This window comes from Oncorhynchus mykiss, chromosome 10 (assembly GCF_057628025.1).
Source record: "Oncorhynchus mykiss isolate SJ-2025 chromosome 10, ASM5762802v1, whole genome shotgun sequence".
Lineage (NCBI taxonomy): Eukaryota > Metazoa > Chordata > Actinopteri > Salmoniformes > Salmonidae > Oncorhynchus > Oncorhynchus mykiss.
Window position 1 is genome coordinate 1187501 of NC_143031.1, and position 16010 is coordinate 1203510.

The 16010-nt window shown below is 46.2% G+C and overlaps 1 protein-coding gene across 3 annotated transcripts in view; it reads left to right on the top strand.

The window, feature by feature from the left end:
* LOC110534815 (phosphatidylinositol transfer protein alpha isoform) overlaps nucleotides 1-16010 on the top strand; it is an 83942-nt gene that overhangs the window by 35682 nt on the left and 32250 nt on the right. For all 3 annotated transcript variants that reach the window (XR_016484072.1, XM_090188748.1, XM_090188747.1), the window contains 2 exons: nucleotides 2807-2881; nucleotides 3026-3109. Coding sequence is in view for 2 of the 3 variants with exons in the window: in XM_090188748.1 (XP_090044874.1) it covers nucleotides 2807-2881; nucleotides 3026-3109 (159 nt within the window). In the remaining variant the exon portion in view is untranslated. The remainder of the gene's footprint in view (nucleotides 1-2806; nucleotides 2882-3025; nucleotides 3110-16010) is intronic.

Below are 16010 nucleotides of genomic sequence, written 5' to 3' on the forward strand. Positions count from 1 at the left end.
GGAAAAGCCTTCTCGCTGAAGTGTTTTAGGGAGCGCTTGACTGTGATGAGGGGTGGTCGTTTGACTGCAGACCCATTACGGATGCAGGCAGTGAGGCAGTGATCGCTGAGATCCTGGTTGAAGACAGCAGAGGTGTATTTAGAGGGCAAGTTGGTCAGGATGATATCTAAGAGGGTGCCCGTGTTTAGATTTAGGTTTGTACCTGGTAGGTTCCTTGATAAATTGTGTGAGATTGAGGGCATCTAGCTTGGATTGTAGATCGGTCGGGGTGTTAAGCATGTCCCAGTTTAAGTCACCTAACAGAACAAACTCTGAAGATAGATGGGGGGCGATCAATTCACAAATGGTGTCCAGGGCACAGCTGGGGGCTGAGGGGGGTCTATAACAAGCGGAAACAGTGAGAGACTTATTTCTGGAAAGGTGAATCTTTGAAAGTAGAAGCTCGACAGTGGACAGTCAAGTTCTTCAGTCAAGTTCTTCCACACCTATCTCGACCCACCATTTCTGTATGGGTCTCGCTTTGTGCGCTGGTTTGTTGCCAGTTCCTGAAACAGGAAAGGTGAAACTGCTGAAACTGCTGCCACAATGTTGGAAGCATAGAATTGTCAAGAATGTCATTATATGCTGTAGCGTTAATATTTACCTTCACTGGAACTAAGGGGCCTAGCCCCAAACATGAAAAACAGCCCCAGACCATTATTCCTCCTCCACCAAACTTTACAGTTGGCACTATGCGTTGGGGAAGGTAGCGTTCTCCTTGCATCCGCCAAACATAGATTAGTCTGTTGGACTGCCACATGGGGAAACGTGATTCATCATTCCAGAGAACGCGTTTCCACTGCTCCAGAGTCCAATGTCGGAAGGGCTTTACACCACTCCAGCCGACGGCAGGGTAGCCTAGTGGTTAGAGCGTTGGACTAGTTGGACTAGTAACCGGAAGGTTGCAAGTTCAAACCCCTGAGCTGACAAGGTACAAATCTGTCGTTCTGCCCAGTTAACCCACTGTTCCTAGGCAGTCATTGAAAATAAGAATTTGTTCTTAACTGACTTGTTAAATGGTTAAATAAAAAATAAAAATAAAAAAAAGAGTTGGTTAAGAATAAAAAAATCCCAGGACAAATTAGCTAATTCAGACAAATTAACAGTTACACTGGTTAGTTTAAGCTTTTTCTTGAGTGTAAATTAGATATTTCTGTATTTTATTTTCAATACATAATAATGCAAACATTTCTAAAAAAACAGTGCATTCGGAAAGTATTCAGACCCCTTGACTTTTTCCACATTTTGTTACGTTACAACTTTATTCTAGAATGGATTAAACATTTTTTGTTTTATCATTATTCTACACACAATACCCCAAAACAGATTTTTAGAATTTTTTGCAAATGTACAAACAATATCTCAGTACTTCTTTGAAGCACCTTTGGCAGAAATTACAGCCTTGAGTATTTTTGGGTATGACGCTACAAGCTTGACACACCTGTATTCGGGGAGTTTCTCCTGTTCTTCTCTGCAGATCCTCTCAAGCTCTGCCAGGTTGGATGGGGAGTGTCACTGCACAGCTATTTTCAGGTCTCTCCAGAGATGTTTGATTGGGTTCAAGTTTGGGCTCTGGCTGGGCCAATCCTGCATTGTCTTGGCTGTGTGCTTAGGGTCATTGTCCTGTTGCAAGGTGAACTTTCGCCCCAGTGAGATCTTGAGCGCTCTGCAGTAGGTTTCCATCAAGGATCTCTCTGTACTTTGCTCCATTCATCTTTCCCTCAGTCCTGACTAGTCTCCCAGACCCTGCCGCTGAAAAACATGCCAACAGCATGTTGCTGCCACCACCTTGCTTCACTGTAGGGATGGTGCCAGGTTTATTCCATTCAGGCCAAAGAGTTCAATCTTGGTTTCATCAGACCAGAGAATCTTGTTTCCTTTAGGTGCATTTTGGCAAACTCCAAGCGGGCTGTCATGTGCCTCTTACTGGTCACTCTAGCATACATGCCTGATTGGTGGAGTGCTGCAGAGATGGTTATCCTTCTGGAAGGTTCTCCCATCTCCACATATGAACTCTGGAGCTCTGTCAAAGTGACCATTGGGTCCTTGGTCACCTCCCTGATCAAGGTTCTTCTCCCCCGATTGCTCAGTTGGGCCGGTCGGCCAGTTCAAGGAAGAGTCTTGGTGGTTCCAAACTTCTTCCATTTAAGAATGATGGAGGCCACTGTGGGAACCTTCAATGCAGCAGTCATTTTTTGGGTCCCTTCTCCAGATCTGTGCCGACACAAACCTGTCTCGTAGCTCTACGGACAATTCCCTCGACTTCATGGCTTGGTGTTTTCTCTGACATGCACTGTCAGCTGTGGGACCTTATATAGACAGGTGTGTACCTTTCTAAATCATGTCAATCAGTTTAATTTACCACAGGTGGACTCCAATCAGGTTGTAGAAACATCTTGGAAACAGGAAGCACCTGAGCTCATTTACAGCATCTGCTGTTTGTTTTGGTTGTGTTTCAGATTATTTTGTGCCCAATATAAATTAATGGTAAATAATGTATTGGGCCGTTTTGGAGTCAATATTATTGTAAATTAGAATATAATATTTTTCTAAACACTATGTTAATGTGGATGCTACTATGATTATGGATAGTCCTGAAGGAATCGTGAATAATAATGAGTGAGAAAGTTAAACACACGAATATCATACCCCCCCCAAAATGCAAACCTCCCCTGTTATTGTAATGGTGAGATGTTAGCATGTTTTGGGAGTATGATATAACATGCTAACCTCATCCAGGATGGTTACTGCTCTCTCTCTCCTGTAGAATGAGTTCATGAAAGATAACTTCCTGATCAAGATTGAGACGTGGCACAAACCTGATCTAGGACAGCAGGAAAACGTGAGTGTGTGTGTGTGTGTGTGTGTGTGTTGCTGTATGTGGTTCTGTAGCTGCGTGTGTGTGGTTCTTGCCTGCGTATACTGTAACCTTTGTGTGTGTGTGTGTGTGTGTGTGTATAACTGTACTATGTTCATACCTGTACAGGTCCATGGTCTGGATGCAGACACCTGGAAGAAGGTGGATGTTGTTCACATCGACATCGCAGACCGCAGCCAGGTGGATAGCAAGGTAAACAGTCACACACACACACACACACACACACCACAGTCAGGTGGATACCAAGGTAAACAGTCACACACACACACACACACACACACACCACAGCCAGGTGGATAGCAAGGTAAACAGTCACACACACACACACACACACACACACACACACACACACACACACACACACACACACACACACACACACACACACACACACACACACACACACACACACACACACACCACAGTCAGGTGGATACCAAGGTAAACAGTCAGACACACACCACAGTCAGCTGGATACCAAGGTAAACAGTCACACACACACACACCACAGCCAGCTGGATACCAGGGTAAACAGTCACACACACACCACAGCCAGCTGGATACCAAGGTAAACAGTCACACACACAGTCACACACACACCGCAGCCAGATGGATACCAAGGTAAACAGTCAGACACACACCACAGCCAGCTGAATACCAAGGTAAACAGTCAGACACACACCACAGCCAGCTGAATACCAAGGTAAACAGTCAGACACACATCACAGCCAGCTGGATACCAAGGTAAACAGTCAGACACACACCACAGCCAGCTGGATACCAAGGTAAACAGTCAGACACACACCACAGCCAGCTGGATACCAAGGTAAACACTTTGTTAAGAAAACATTCTGACACGCCCCCTTGGTGCTATATGGATTTAGCCTAGTATTGTTCGTTCCTTGGTTCACTACATGATAAGCACTGAAGTTGAAATGATTGATTGTATACTACATTGACAAATATATATTAAGTATACAGTGGGGCAAAAAAGTATTGTCAGCCACCAATTGTGCAAGTTCTCCCACTTAAAAAGATGAGAGAGGCCTGTAATTTTCATCATAGGTACACTTCAACTATGACAGACAAAATGAGAAACAAAATCCAGAAAATCACATTGTAGGATTTTTAATGAATTTATTTGCAAATTATGGTGGAAAATAAGTATTTGGTCAATAACAAAAGTGTCTCAATACTTTGTTATATACCCTTTGTTGGCAATGACAGAGGTCAAACGTTTTCTGTAAGTCTTCACAAGGTTTCACACACTGTTGCTGGTATTTTGGCCCATTCCTCCATGCAGATCTCTTCTAGAGCAGTGATGTTTTGGGGCTGTTGCTGGGCAACACGGACTTTCAACTCCCTCCAAAGATGTTCTATGGGGTTGAGATCTGGAGACTTGCTAGGCCACTCCAGGACCTTGAAATGCTTCTTACGAAGCCACTCCTTCGTTGCCCGGGCGGTGTGTTTGGGATCATTGTCATGCTGAAAGACCCAGCCACGTTTCATCTTCAATGCCCTTGCTGATGGAAGGAGGTTTTCACTCAAAATCTCACGATACATGGCCCCATTCATTCTTTCCTTTACACTGATCAGTCGTCCTGGTCCCTTTTGCAGAAAAACAGCCCCAAAGCATGATGTTTCCACCCCATGCTTCCCAGAAGGTATGGTGTTCTTTGGATGCAACTCAGCATTCTTTGTCCTCCAAACACGACGAATTGAGTTTTTACCAAAAAGTTGTATTTTGGTTTAATCTGACCATATGACATTCTCCCAATCTTCTTCTGGATCATCCAAATGCTCTCTAGCAAACTTCAGACAGGCCTGGACATGTACTGGCTTAAGCAGGGGGACACGTCTGGCACTGCATGATTTGAGTCCCTGGCGGTGTAGTGTGTAACTGATGGTAGGCTTTGTTACTTTGGTCCCAGCTCTCTGCAGGTCACTCACTAGGTCTGGGATTCGTGTGGTTCTGGGATTTTTGCTCACTGTTCTTGTGATAATTTTGACCCCACGGGGTGAGATCTTGCGTGGAGCCCCAGATCGAGGGAGATTATCAGTGGTCTTGTATGTCTTCCATTTCCTAATAATTGCTCCCACAGTTGATTTCTTCTAACCAAGCTGCTTACCTATTGCAGTGCAGATTCAGTCTTCCTAGCCTGGTGCAGGTCTACAATTTTGTTTCCGGTGTCCTTTGACAGCTCTTTGGTCTTGGCCATAGTGGAGTTTGGAGTGTGACTGTTTGAGGTTGTGGACAGGTGTCTTTTATACTGATAACAAGTTCAAACAGGTGCCATTAATACAGGTAACGAGTGGAGGACAGAGGAGCCTCTTAAAGAAGAAGTTACAGGTCTGTGAAAGCCATAAATCTTGCTTGTTTGTAGGTGACCAAATACTTATTTTCCACCATAATTTGCAAATAAATTCATAAAAAATCCTACAATGTGATTTTCTGGACTTTTTTTTCTAATTTTGTCTGTCATAGTGGAAGTGTACCTATGATGAAAATTACAGGCCTCTCATCTTTTTAACTGGGAGAACTTGCACAATTGGTGGCTGAATAAATACTTGTTTGCCCCACTGTATATTGTAGCAAACAGCAGGGCAGGGAAGCAAACCCTGGTCGCTGCCCTGAGAGGTACATTTCATTTTTATTTTATTTTACTAGGCAATTCAGTTAAGAATAAATTCTTATTTTCAATGACAGCCTAGAAACAGTGGGTTAACTGCCTTGTTCAGGGGCAGAACAACAGATTTTTACCTTGTCAGCTCAGGGATTCAATCTAGCAACCTTTCGGTTACTAGTCTAACGCTCTAACCACTAGGCTACCTGCTGGTTACTGGCCCAACACTCTAACCACTAGGCTACCTGCTGGTTACTGGCTCAGCGCTCTAACCACTAGACTACCTGCTGGTTTATGGCCCAACGCTCTAACCACTAGGCTACCTGCTGGCTTCTAACCCAACGCTCTAACCACTATGCTACCTGCTGGCTTCTAGCCCAACGCTCTAACCACTAGGCTACCTGCTGGCTACTAGCCCAACGCTCTGACCACTATGCTACCTGCTGGTTACTGACCCAACGCTGCCGCCTCTACACTCTAACCACTAGGCTACCTGCTGGTTACTGGTCCTCTACACTCTAACCACTAGACTACCTGCCGCCCCTACACTCTAACCACTAGACTACGCTGCCTCCCCCAATACCCTATGCATCACATCAATGGGGTAAACCAGCCTTCCAGTCCCACCCATTTGACAGGAATTGTAACATGTCTCATATAGAGGATAGCTACAGTATATACCCAAACACATTATCACATGGCTCATATATAGAGGATAGCTACAGTATTTACCCAAACACATCATCACATGGCTCATATATAGAGGATAGCTACAGTATTTACCCAAACACATTATCACATGGCTCATATATAGAGGATAGCTACAGTATTTACCCAAACACATTATCACATGGCTCATATATAGAGGATAGCTACAGTATTTACCCAAACACATTATCACATGGCTCATATATAGAGGATAGCTACAGTATATACCCAAACACATTATCACATGGCTCATATATAGAGGATAGCTACAGTATTTACCCAAACACATTATCACATGGCTCATATATAGAGGATAGCTACAGTATTTACCCAAACACATTATCACATGGCTCATATATAGAGGATAGCTACAGTATATACCCAACCTTATCACATGGCTCATCGAGCTGTCCACTCAACAACAACTAACTAACTAACTGCCCTAGTAGGAAGACTACTGTTAACACTGAGGCTAACTGCCCTAGTAGGAAGTCCACTGTTAACACTGAGGTGGTGTATCCTAGTAGGAAGACCACTGTTAACACTGAGGTGGTGTATCCTAGTAGGAAGACCACTGTTAACACTGAGGTGGTGTGTCCTAGTAGGAAGTCCACTGTTAACACTGAGGTGGTGTGTCATAGTAGGAAGTCCACTGTTAACACTGAGGTGGTGTCCTAGTAGGAAGACCACTGTTAACACTGAGGTGGTGTCTACTATTAGGAAGTCCACTGTTAACACTGAGGTGGTGTCCTAGTAGGAAGACCACTGTTAACACTGAGGTGGTGTCTCCTAGTAGGAAGTCCACTGTTAACACTGCGGTGGTGTGCCCTAGTAGGAAGACTACTGTTAACACTGAGGCGCTGTGCCCTAGTAGGAAGACTACTGTTAACACTGAGGCTAACTGCCCTAGTAGGAAGTCCACTGTTAACACTGAGGTGGTGTATCCTAGTAGGAAGTCCATTGTTAACACTGAGGTGGTGTATCCTAGTAGGAAGACCACTGATAACACTGAGGTGGTGTATCCTAGTAGGAAGTCCACTGTTAACACTGAGGTGGTGTATCCTAGTAGGAAGACCACTGATAACACTGAGGTGGTGTATCCTAGTAGGAAGTCCAATGTTAACACTGAGGTGGTGTATCCTAGTAGGAAGACCACTGATAACACTGAGGTGGTGTATCCTAGTAGGAAGACCACTGATAACACTGAGGTGGTGTGTCCTAGTAGGAAGACCACTGATAACACTGAGGTGGTGTATCCTAGTAGGAAGACCACTGTTAACACTGAGGTAGTGTGTCCTAGTAGGAAGACCACTGTTAACACTGAGGTGGTGTATCCTAGTAGGAAGACCACTGTTAACACTGAGGTGGTGTATCCTAGTAGGAAGACCACTGTTAACACTGAGGTGGTGTCTCCTAGTAGGAAGACCACTGATAACACTGAGGTGGTGTATCCTAGTAGGAAGACCACTGTTAACACTGAGGTGGTGTATCCTAGTAGGAAGACCACTGTTAACACTGAGGTGGTGTATCCTAGTAGGAAGACCACTGTTAACACTGAGGTGGTGTCTCCTAGTAGGAAGACCACTGTTAACACTGAGGTGGTGTATCCTAGTAGGAAGACCACTGTTAACACTGAGGTGGTGTCTCCTAGTAGGAAGACCACTGTTAACACTGAGGTGGTGTCTCCTAGTAGGAAGACCACTGAGGTGGTGTGTCCCAGTAGGAAGTCCACTGTGAGCAGCTCATCCTGCACTAACATAAATAACATGAGCATGTCTACCTCCGCCAAGCTTCCCAGTTAAGCAAGAAAAACAATCAAGTATGTCAGAAAAGTGTTACAAATAGCCCAGGTTAAAATATGTAGCTTCAGAAACAAGGTTCATGAAATCAATAATTTGATAGTCAGAATATGAATGCCATCTGTTACTATCTCTGAAACTCACTTAGATAATATCTTTGATGATACAGTGGTAGTAATTCAAGGTTAGACCACCAAGTGCTAACAGTCAGTATCTGGATAATATGTGTGAAATGCTTGATAATGTATGTGATAAACAGAGAAGTATATTTTCTGGGGGATTTAAATATTGACTGGCTTTCATCAAGCTGCCCACTCAGGACAAAACGTCAAACTCTAACCAGAGCCTGCAACCTGGTTAAGGTTGTCAGTCAACCTACCAGGTTAGTTACATACAGCACAGGAATTAAATCATAAGTATGTATTGATCACATCTTTACTGATGCTGCAGAATTTTGCTTTAAAACAGTATCCAGATCCATAGGATGTCGTGATCACAATATAGTAGCCATATCTAGGAAAACCAAAGTTCCAAAGGCTGGGCCTAATATAGTGTATAAGAGGTCATACAATAAGTTTTGTAGTGATTCATATGTTGAAGATGTAAATAATATTTGTTGGTCTGTGGTGTGTAGTGAGGAGCAATCAGACGCTGCTGGTCTGTGGTGTGTAATGAGGAGCAACCAGACGCTGCTGGTCTGTTGTGTGTAATGAGGAGCAACCAGACGCTGCTGGTCTGTGGAGTGTAATGAGGAGCAACCAGATGCTGCTGGTCTGTGGTGTGTAATGAGGAGCAACCAGACGCTGCTAGTCTGTGGTGTGTAATGAGGAGCAACCAGACGCTGCTGGTCTGTGGTGTGTAATGAGGAGCAACCAGATGCTGCTGGTCTGTGGTGTGTAATGAGGAGCAACCAGACGCTGCTAGTCTGTGGTGTGTAATGAGGAGCAACCAGACGCTGCTGGTCTGTGGTGTGTAATGAGGAGCAACCAGACGCTGCTGGTCTGTGGTGTGTAATGAGGAGCAACCAGACGCTGCTGGTCTGTGGTGTGTAATGAGGAGCAACCAGACGCTGCTGGTCTGTGGTGTGTAAAGAGGAGCAACCAGACGCTGCTGGTCTGTGGAGTGTAATGAGGAGCAACCAGATGCTGCTGGTCTGTGGTGTGTAATGAGGAGCAACCAGACGCTGCTAGTCTGTGGTGTGTAATGAGGAGCAACCAGACGCTGCTGGTCTGTGGTGTGTAATGAGGAGCAACCAGATGCTGCTGGTCTGTGGTGTGTAATGAGGAGCAACCAGACGCTGCTAGTCTGTGGTGTGTAATGAGGAGCAACCAGACGCTGCTGGTCTGTGGTGTGTAATGAGGAGCAACCAGACGCTGCTGGTCTGTGGTGTGTAATGAGGAGCAACCAGACGTTGCTGGTCTGTGGTGTGTAATGAGGAGCAACCAGACGCTGCTGGTCTGTGGTGTGTAAAGAGGAGCAACCAGACGCTGCTGGTCTGTGGTGTGTAATGAGGAGCAACCAGACGCTGCTGGTCTGTGGTGTGTAATGAGCAACAACCAGACGCTGCTGGTCTGTGGTGTGTAATGAGGAACAACCAGACGCTGCTGGTCTGTGGTGTGTAATGAGGAACAACCAGACGCTGCTGGTCTGTGGTGTGTAATGAGGAACAACCAGACGTTGCTGGTCTGTGGTGTGTAATGAGCAACAACCAGACGCTGCTGGTCTGTGGTGTGTAATGAGGAGCAACCAGACGCTGCTGGTCTGTGGTGTGTAATGAGGAGCAACCAGACGTTGCTGGTCTGTGGTGTGTAATGAGGAGCAACCAGACGCTGCTGGTCTGTGGTGTGTAATGAGGAGCAACCAGACGCTGCTGGTCTGTGGTGTGTAATGAGGAGCAACCAGACGCTGCTGGTCTGTGGTGATATGGTTTATAGTAGAGATGAAATGGTAATCATATCACGATTATTGTGACCAAAATTATCACGGTTATCAGTATTATCAGTATCAGTATTATCAGTATCCGGTCTATCATCCTGTATGTTCTCTCCTTCATATAGAAACAAGGTGCTGCTGGTCTAACATCCTGTATGTCCGTTCTCTCCTTCATATAGAAACAAGGTGCTGCTGGTCTAACATCCTGTATGTCCGTTCTCTCCTTCACAAAGGAACAAGGTGCTGCTGGTCTAACATCCTGTATGTCCGTTCTCTCCTTCATATAGAAACAAGGTGCTGCTGGTCTAACATCCTGTATGTCTGTTCTCTCCTTCATATAGAAACAAGGTGCTGCTGGTCTAACATCCTGTATGTCTGTTCTCTCCTTCATATAGAAACAAGGTGCTGCTGGTCTAACATCCTGTATGTCCGTTCTCTCCTTCATATAGAAACAAGGTGCTGCTGGTCTAACATCCTGTATGTTCTCTCCTTCATATAGAAACAAGGTGCTGCTGGTCTAACATCCTGTATGTCCGTTCTCTCCTTCATATAGAAACAAGGTGCTGCTGGTCTAACATCCTGTATGTTCTCTCCTTCATATAGAAACAAGGTGCTGCTGGTCTAACATCCTGTATGTTCTCTCCTTCATATAGAAACAAGGTGCTGCTGGTCTAACATCCTGTATGTTCTCTCCTTCATATAGAAACAAGGTGCTGCTGGTCTAACATCCTGTCCGTTCTCTCCTTCATATAGAAACAAGGTGCTGCTGGTCTAACATCCTGTATGTTCTCTCCTTCATATAGAAACAAGGTGCTGCCGGTCTAACATCCTGTATGTTCTCTCCTTCATATAGAAACAAGGTGCTGCTGGTCTAACATCCTGTATGTTCTCTCCTTCATATAGAAACAAGGTGCTGCTGGTCTAACATCCTGTATGTTCTCTCCTTCATATAGAAACAAGGTGCTGCTGGTCTAACATCCTGTATGTTCTCTCCTTCATATAGAAACAAGGTGCTGCTGGTCTATCATCCTGTATGTCCGTTCTCTCCTTCATATAGAAACAAGGTGCTGCTGGTCTAACATCCTGTATGTCTGTTCTCTCCTTCATATAGAAACAAGGTGCTGCTGGTCTAACATCCTGTATGTCCGTTCTCTCCTTCATATAGAAACAAGGTGCTGCTGGTCTAACATCCTGTATGTCCGTTCTCTCCTTCATATAGAAACAAGGTGCTGCTGGTCTAACATCCTGTATGTCCGTTCTCTCCTTCATATAGAAACAAGGTGCTGCTGGTCTAACATCCTGTATGTTCTCTCCTTCATATAGAAACAAGGTGCTGCTGGTCTATCATCCTGTATGTTCTCTCCTTCATATAGAAACAAGGTGCTGCTGGTCTAACATCCTGTATGTTCTCTCCTTCATATAGAAACAAGGTGCTGCTGGTCTATCATCCTGTATGTTCTCTCCTTCATATAGAAACAAGGTGCTGCTGGTCTAACATCCTGTATGTCCGTTCTCTCCTTCATATAGAAACAAGGTGCTGCTGGTCTAACATCCTGTATGTTCTCTCCTTCATATAGAAACAAGGTGCTGCTGGTCTATCATCCTGTATGTTCTCTCCTTCATATAGAAACAAGGTGCTGCTGGTCTAACATCCTGTATGTTCTCTCCTTCATATAGAAACAAGGTGCTGCTGGTCTAACATCCTGTATGTCCGTTCTCTCCTTCATATAGAAACAAGGTGCTGCTGGTCTATCATCCTGTATGTTCTCTCCTTCATATAGAAACAAGGTGCTGCTGGTCTAACATCCTGTATGTTCTCTCCTTCATATAGAAACAAGGTGCTGCTGGTCTAACATCCTGTATGTCCGTTCTCTCCTTCATATAGAAACAAGGTGCTGCTGGTCTATCATCCTGTATGTTCTCTCCTTCATATAGAAACAAGGTGCTGCTGGTCTAACATCCTGTATGTTCTCTCCTTCATATAGAAACAAGGTGCTGCTGGTCTATCATCCTGTATGTTCTCTCCTTCATATAGAAACAAGGTGCTGCTGGTCTAACATCCTGTATGTTCTCTCCTTCATATAGAAACAAGGTGCTGCTGGTCTATCATCCTGTATGTTCGTTCTCTCCTTCATATAGAAACAAGGTGCTGCTCGTCTAACATCCTGTATGTCCGTTCTCTCCTTCATATAGAAACAAGGTGCTGCTGGTCTAACATCCTGTATGTTCTCTCCTTCATATAGAAACAAGGTGCTGCTGGTCTATCATCCTGTATGTTCTCTCCTTCATATAGAAACAAGGTGCTGCTGGTCTAACATCCTGTATGTTCTCTCCTTCATATAGAAACAAGGTGCTGCTGGTCTAACATCCTGTATGTTCTCTCCTTCATATAGAAACAAGGTGCTGCTGGTCTATCATCCTGTATGTTCTCTCCTTCATATAGAAACAAGGTGCTGCTGGTCTAACATCCTGTATGTCCGTTCTCTCCTTCATATAGAAACAAGGTGCTGCTGGTCTAACATCCTGTATGTTCTCTCCTTCATATAGAAACAAGGTGCTGCTGGTCTATCATCCTGTATGTTCTCTCCTTCATATAGAAACAAGGTGCTGCTGGTCTAACATCCTGTATGTTCTCTCCTTCATATAGAAACAAGGTGCTGCTGGTCTAACATCCTGTATGTCCGTTCTCTCCTTCATATAGAAACAAGGTGCTGCTGGTCTATCATCCTGTATGTTCTCTCCTTCATATAGAAACAAGGTGCTGCTGGTCTATCATCCTGTATGTTCTCTCCTTCATATAGAAACAAGGTGCTGCTGGTCTAACATCCTGTATGTTCTCTCCTTCATATAGAAACAAGGTGCTGCTGGTCTATCATCCTGTATGTTCTCTCCTTCATATAGAAACAAGGTGCTGCTGGTCTATCATCCTGTATGTTCTCTCCTTCATATAGAAACAAGGTGCTGCTGGTCTATCATCCTGTATGTTCTCTACTTCATATAGAAACAAGGGGCTGCTGGTCTAACATCCTGTATGTCCGTTCTCTCCTTCATATAGAAACAAGGTGCTGCTGGTCTAACATCCTGTATGTCCGTTCTCTCCTTCATATAGAAACAAGGTGCTGCTGGTCTAACATCCTGTATGTCCGTTCTCTCCTTCATATAGAAACAAGGTGCTGCTGGTCTAACATCCTGTATGTCTGTTCTCTCCTTTATATAAAAACAAGGTGCTGCTGGTCTAACATCCTGTATGTTCTCTCCTTCACAAAGGAACAAGGTGCTGCTGGTCTAACATCCTGTATGTCTGTTCTCTCCTTCATATAGAAACAAGGTGCTGCTGGTCTAACATCCTGTATGTTCTCTCCTTCACAAAGGAACAAGGTGCTGCCGGTCTAACATCCTGTATGTCCGTTCTCTCCTTCATATAGAAACAAGGTGCTGCTGGTCTAACATCCTGTATGTCCGTTCTCTCCTTCATATAGAAACAAGGTGCTGATGGTCTAACATCCTGTATGGATGCATCTTTGTTCACTTGAGATTGAAATGTAAAAATGTCAGCATATTTACTTTGTCCAGTTTAAGTAGTGATCTGCGAGGGGCACTGAACACTCTCTCTGATGGCACTCTGGTTGCTGGGATGCACAAAATCTGCCTAGCAACCCTGGCCAGGTGAGGCATCTCTGATGCAGGGCCACTCCACCACACCTTCTGCTGGAATGGGAGGCAGAGACAGGTCTACCTTGATCTCTTCTTTCACTCTGTCTTCTGGGGTGGTCGGAATCTGACCCTGTTTACCTCAGCAACCCAGCCAGGCCTTTCCCCTCCGATGCCGCTGTGGGGGTGTTGGTGCTGCTGGTGCTTTGTGGTTCTTCCCTGACTTGTGCAGCTGTCAGCTTCAAGGCCTCCTGGACACAGCTGTCAGCTTCAAGGCCTCCTGGACACAGCTGTCAGCTTCAAGGCCTCCTGGACACAGCTGTCAGCTTCAAGGCCTCCTGGACACAGCTGTCAGCTTCAAGGCCTCCTGGACACAGCTGTCAGCTTCAAGGCCTCCTGGACACAGCTGTCAGCTTCAAGGCCTCCTGGACACTTCTGCTAGCTTCAAGGCCTCCTGGACACAGCTGCCAGCTTCAAGGCCTCCTGGACACAGCTGCCAGATTCAAGGCCTCCTGGACACAGCTGTCAGCTTCAAGGCCTCCTGGACACAGCTGCCAGATTCAAGGCCTCCTGGACACAGCTGTCAGCTTCAAGGCCTCCTGGACACAGCTGTCAGCTTCAAGGCCTCCTGGACACAGCTGTCAGCTTCAAGGCCTCCTGGACACTTCTGCTAGCTTCAAGGCCTCCTGGACACAGCTGTCAGCTTCAAGGCCTCCTGGACACAGCTGTCAGCTTCAAGGCCTCCTGGACACAGCTGTCAGCTTCAAGGCCTCCTGGACACAGCTGTCAGCTTCAAGGCCTCCTGGACACAGCTGCCAGCTTCAAGGCCTCCTGGACACAGCTGCCAGCTTCAAGGCCTCCTGGACACAGCTGCCAGATTCAAGGCCTCCTGGACACAGCTGTCAGCTTCAAGGCCTCCTGGACACAGCTGCCAGATTCAAGGCCTCCTGGACACAGCTGTCAGCTTCAAGGCCTCCTGGACACAGCTGTCAGCTTCAAGGCCTCCTGGACACAGCTGTCAGCTTCAAGGCCTCCTGGACACTTCTGCTAGCTTCAAGGCCTCCTGGACACAGCTGTCAGCTTCAAGGCCTCCTGGACACAGCTGTCAGCTTCAAGGCCTCCTGGACACAGCTGTCAGCTTCAAGGCCTCCTGGACACAGCTGTCAGCTTCAAGGCCTCCTGGACACAGCTGTCAGCTTCAAGGCCTCCTGGACACTTCTGCTAGCTTCAAGGCCTCCTGGACACAGCTGTCAGCTTCAAGGCCTCCTGGACACAGCTGTCAGCTTCAAGGCCTCCTGGACACAGCTGCCAGCTTCAAGGCCTCCTGGACACAGCTGCCAGCTTCAAGGCCTCCTGGACACAGCTGCCAGATTCAAGGCCTCCTGGACACAGCTGTCAGCTTCAAGGCCTCCTGGACACAGCTGCCAGATTCAAGGCCTCCTGGACACAGCTGTCAGCTTCAAGGCCTCCTGGACACAGCTGTCAGCTTCAAGGCCTCCTGGACACAGCTGTCAGCTTCAAGGCCTCCTGGACACTTCTGCTAGCTTCAAGGCCTCCTGGACACAGCTGTCAGCTTCAAGGCCTCCTGGACACAGCTGTCAGCTTCAAGGCCTCCTGGACACAGCTGCCAGCTTCAAGGCCTCCTGGACACAGCTGCCAGCTTCAAGGCCTCCTGGACACAGCTGCCAGATTCAAGGCCTCCTGGACACAGCTGTCAGCTTCAAGGCCTCCTGGACACAGCTGTCAGCTTCAAGGCCTCCTGGACACAGCAGTCAGTGTCAACTTTTGCAGCCTCAGGCTCATCTAAAGAGCTCCTTTTGAAGCAAGGGGTCAATGAAACAAGCCATGTGCATGACTCTCTTTGCCTTCTCTGTGAATCCGTTGTTAAGGTCTTCTCTCATTACAGAGCTGAGTGATCTTCTGGGAAGAACTGTGTTTCCAGGCAGTTTGATTCCAGTAGCCAGTCTGGGGTGAGGTAATGGATAGTGAAGGACTGTGTTTCCAGGCAGTTTGATTCCAGTAGCCAGTCTGGGGTGAGGTAATGGATAGTGAAGAACTGTGTTTCCAGGCAGTTTGATTCCTGTTCCAGTCTGGGGTGAGGTAATGGATAGTGAAGAACTGTGTTTTCAGGCAGTTTGATTCCAGTAGCCAGTCTGGGGTGAGGTAATGGATAGTGAAGAACTGTGTTTCCAGGCAGTTTGATTCCTGTTCCAGTCTGGGGTGAGGTAATGGATAGTGAAGACCTGTGTTTCCAGGCAGTTTGATTCCTGTTGCCAGTCTGGGGTGAGGTAATGGATAGTGAAGCTGATGTATGGTTGAACCGCCCCCTGCTTTCGCTGGTCCAGAGGTCAGTAGTTGCAGCAAAACCATGTGCCTTGA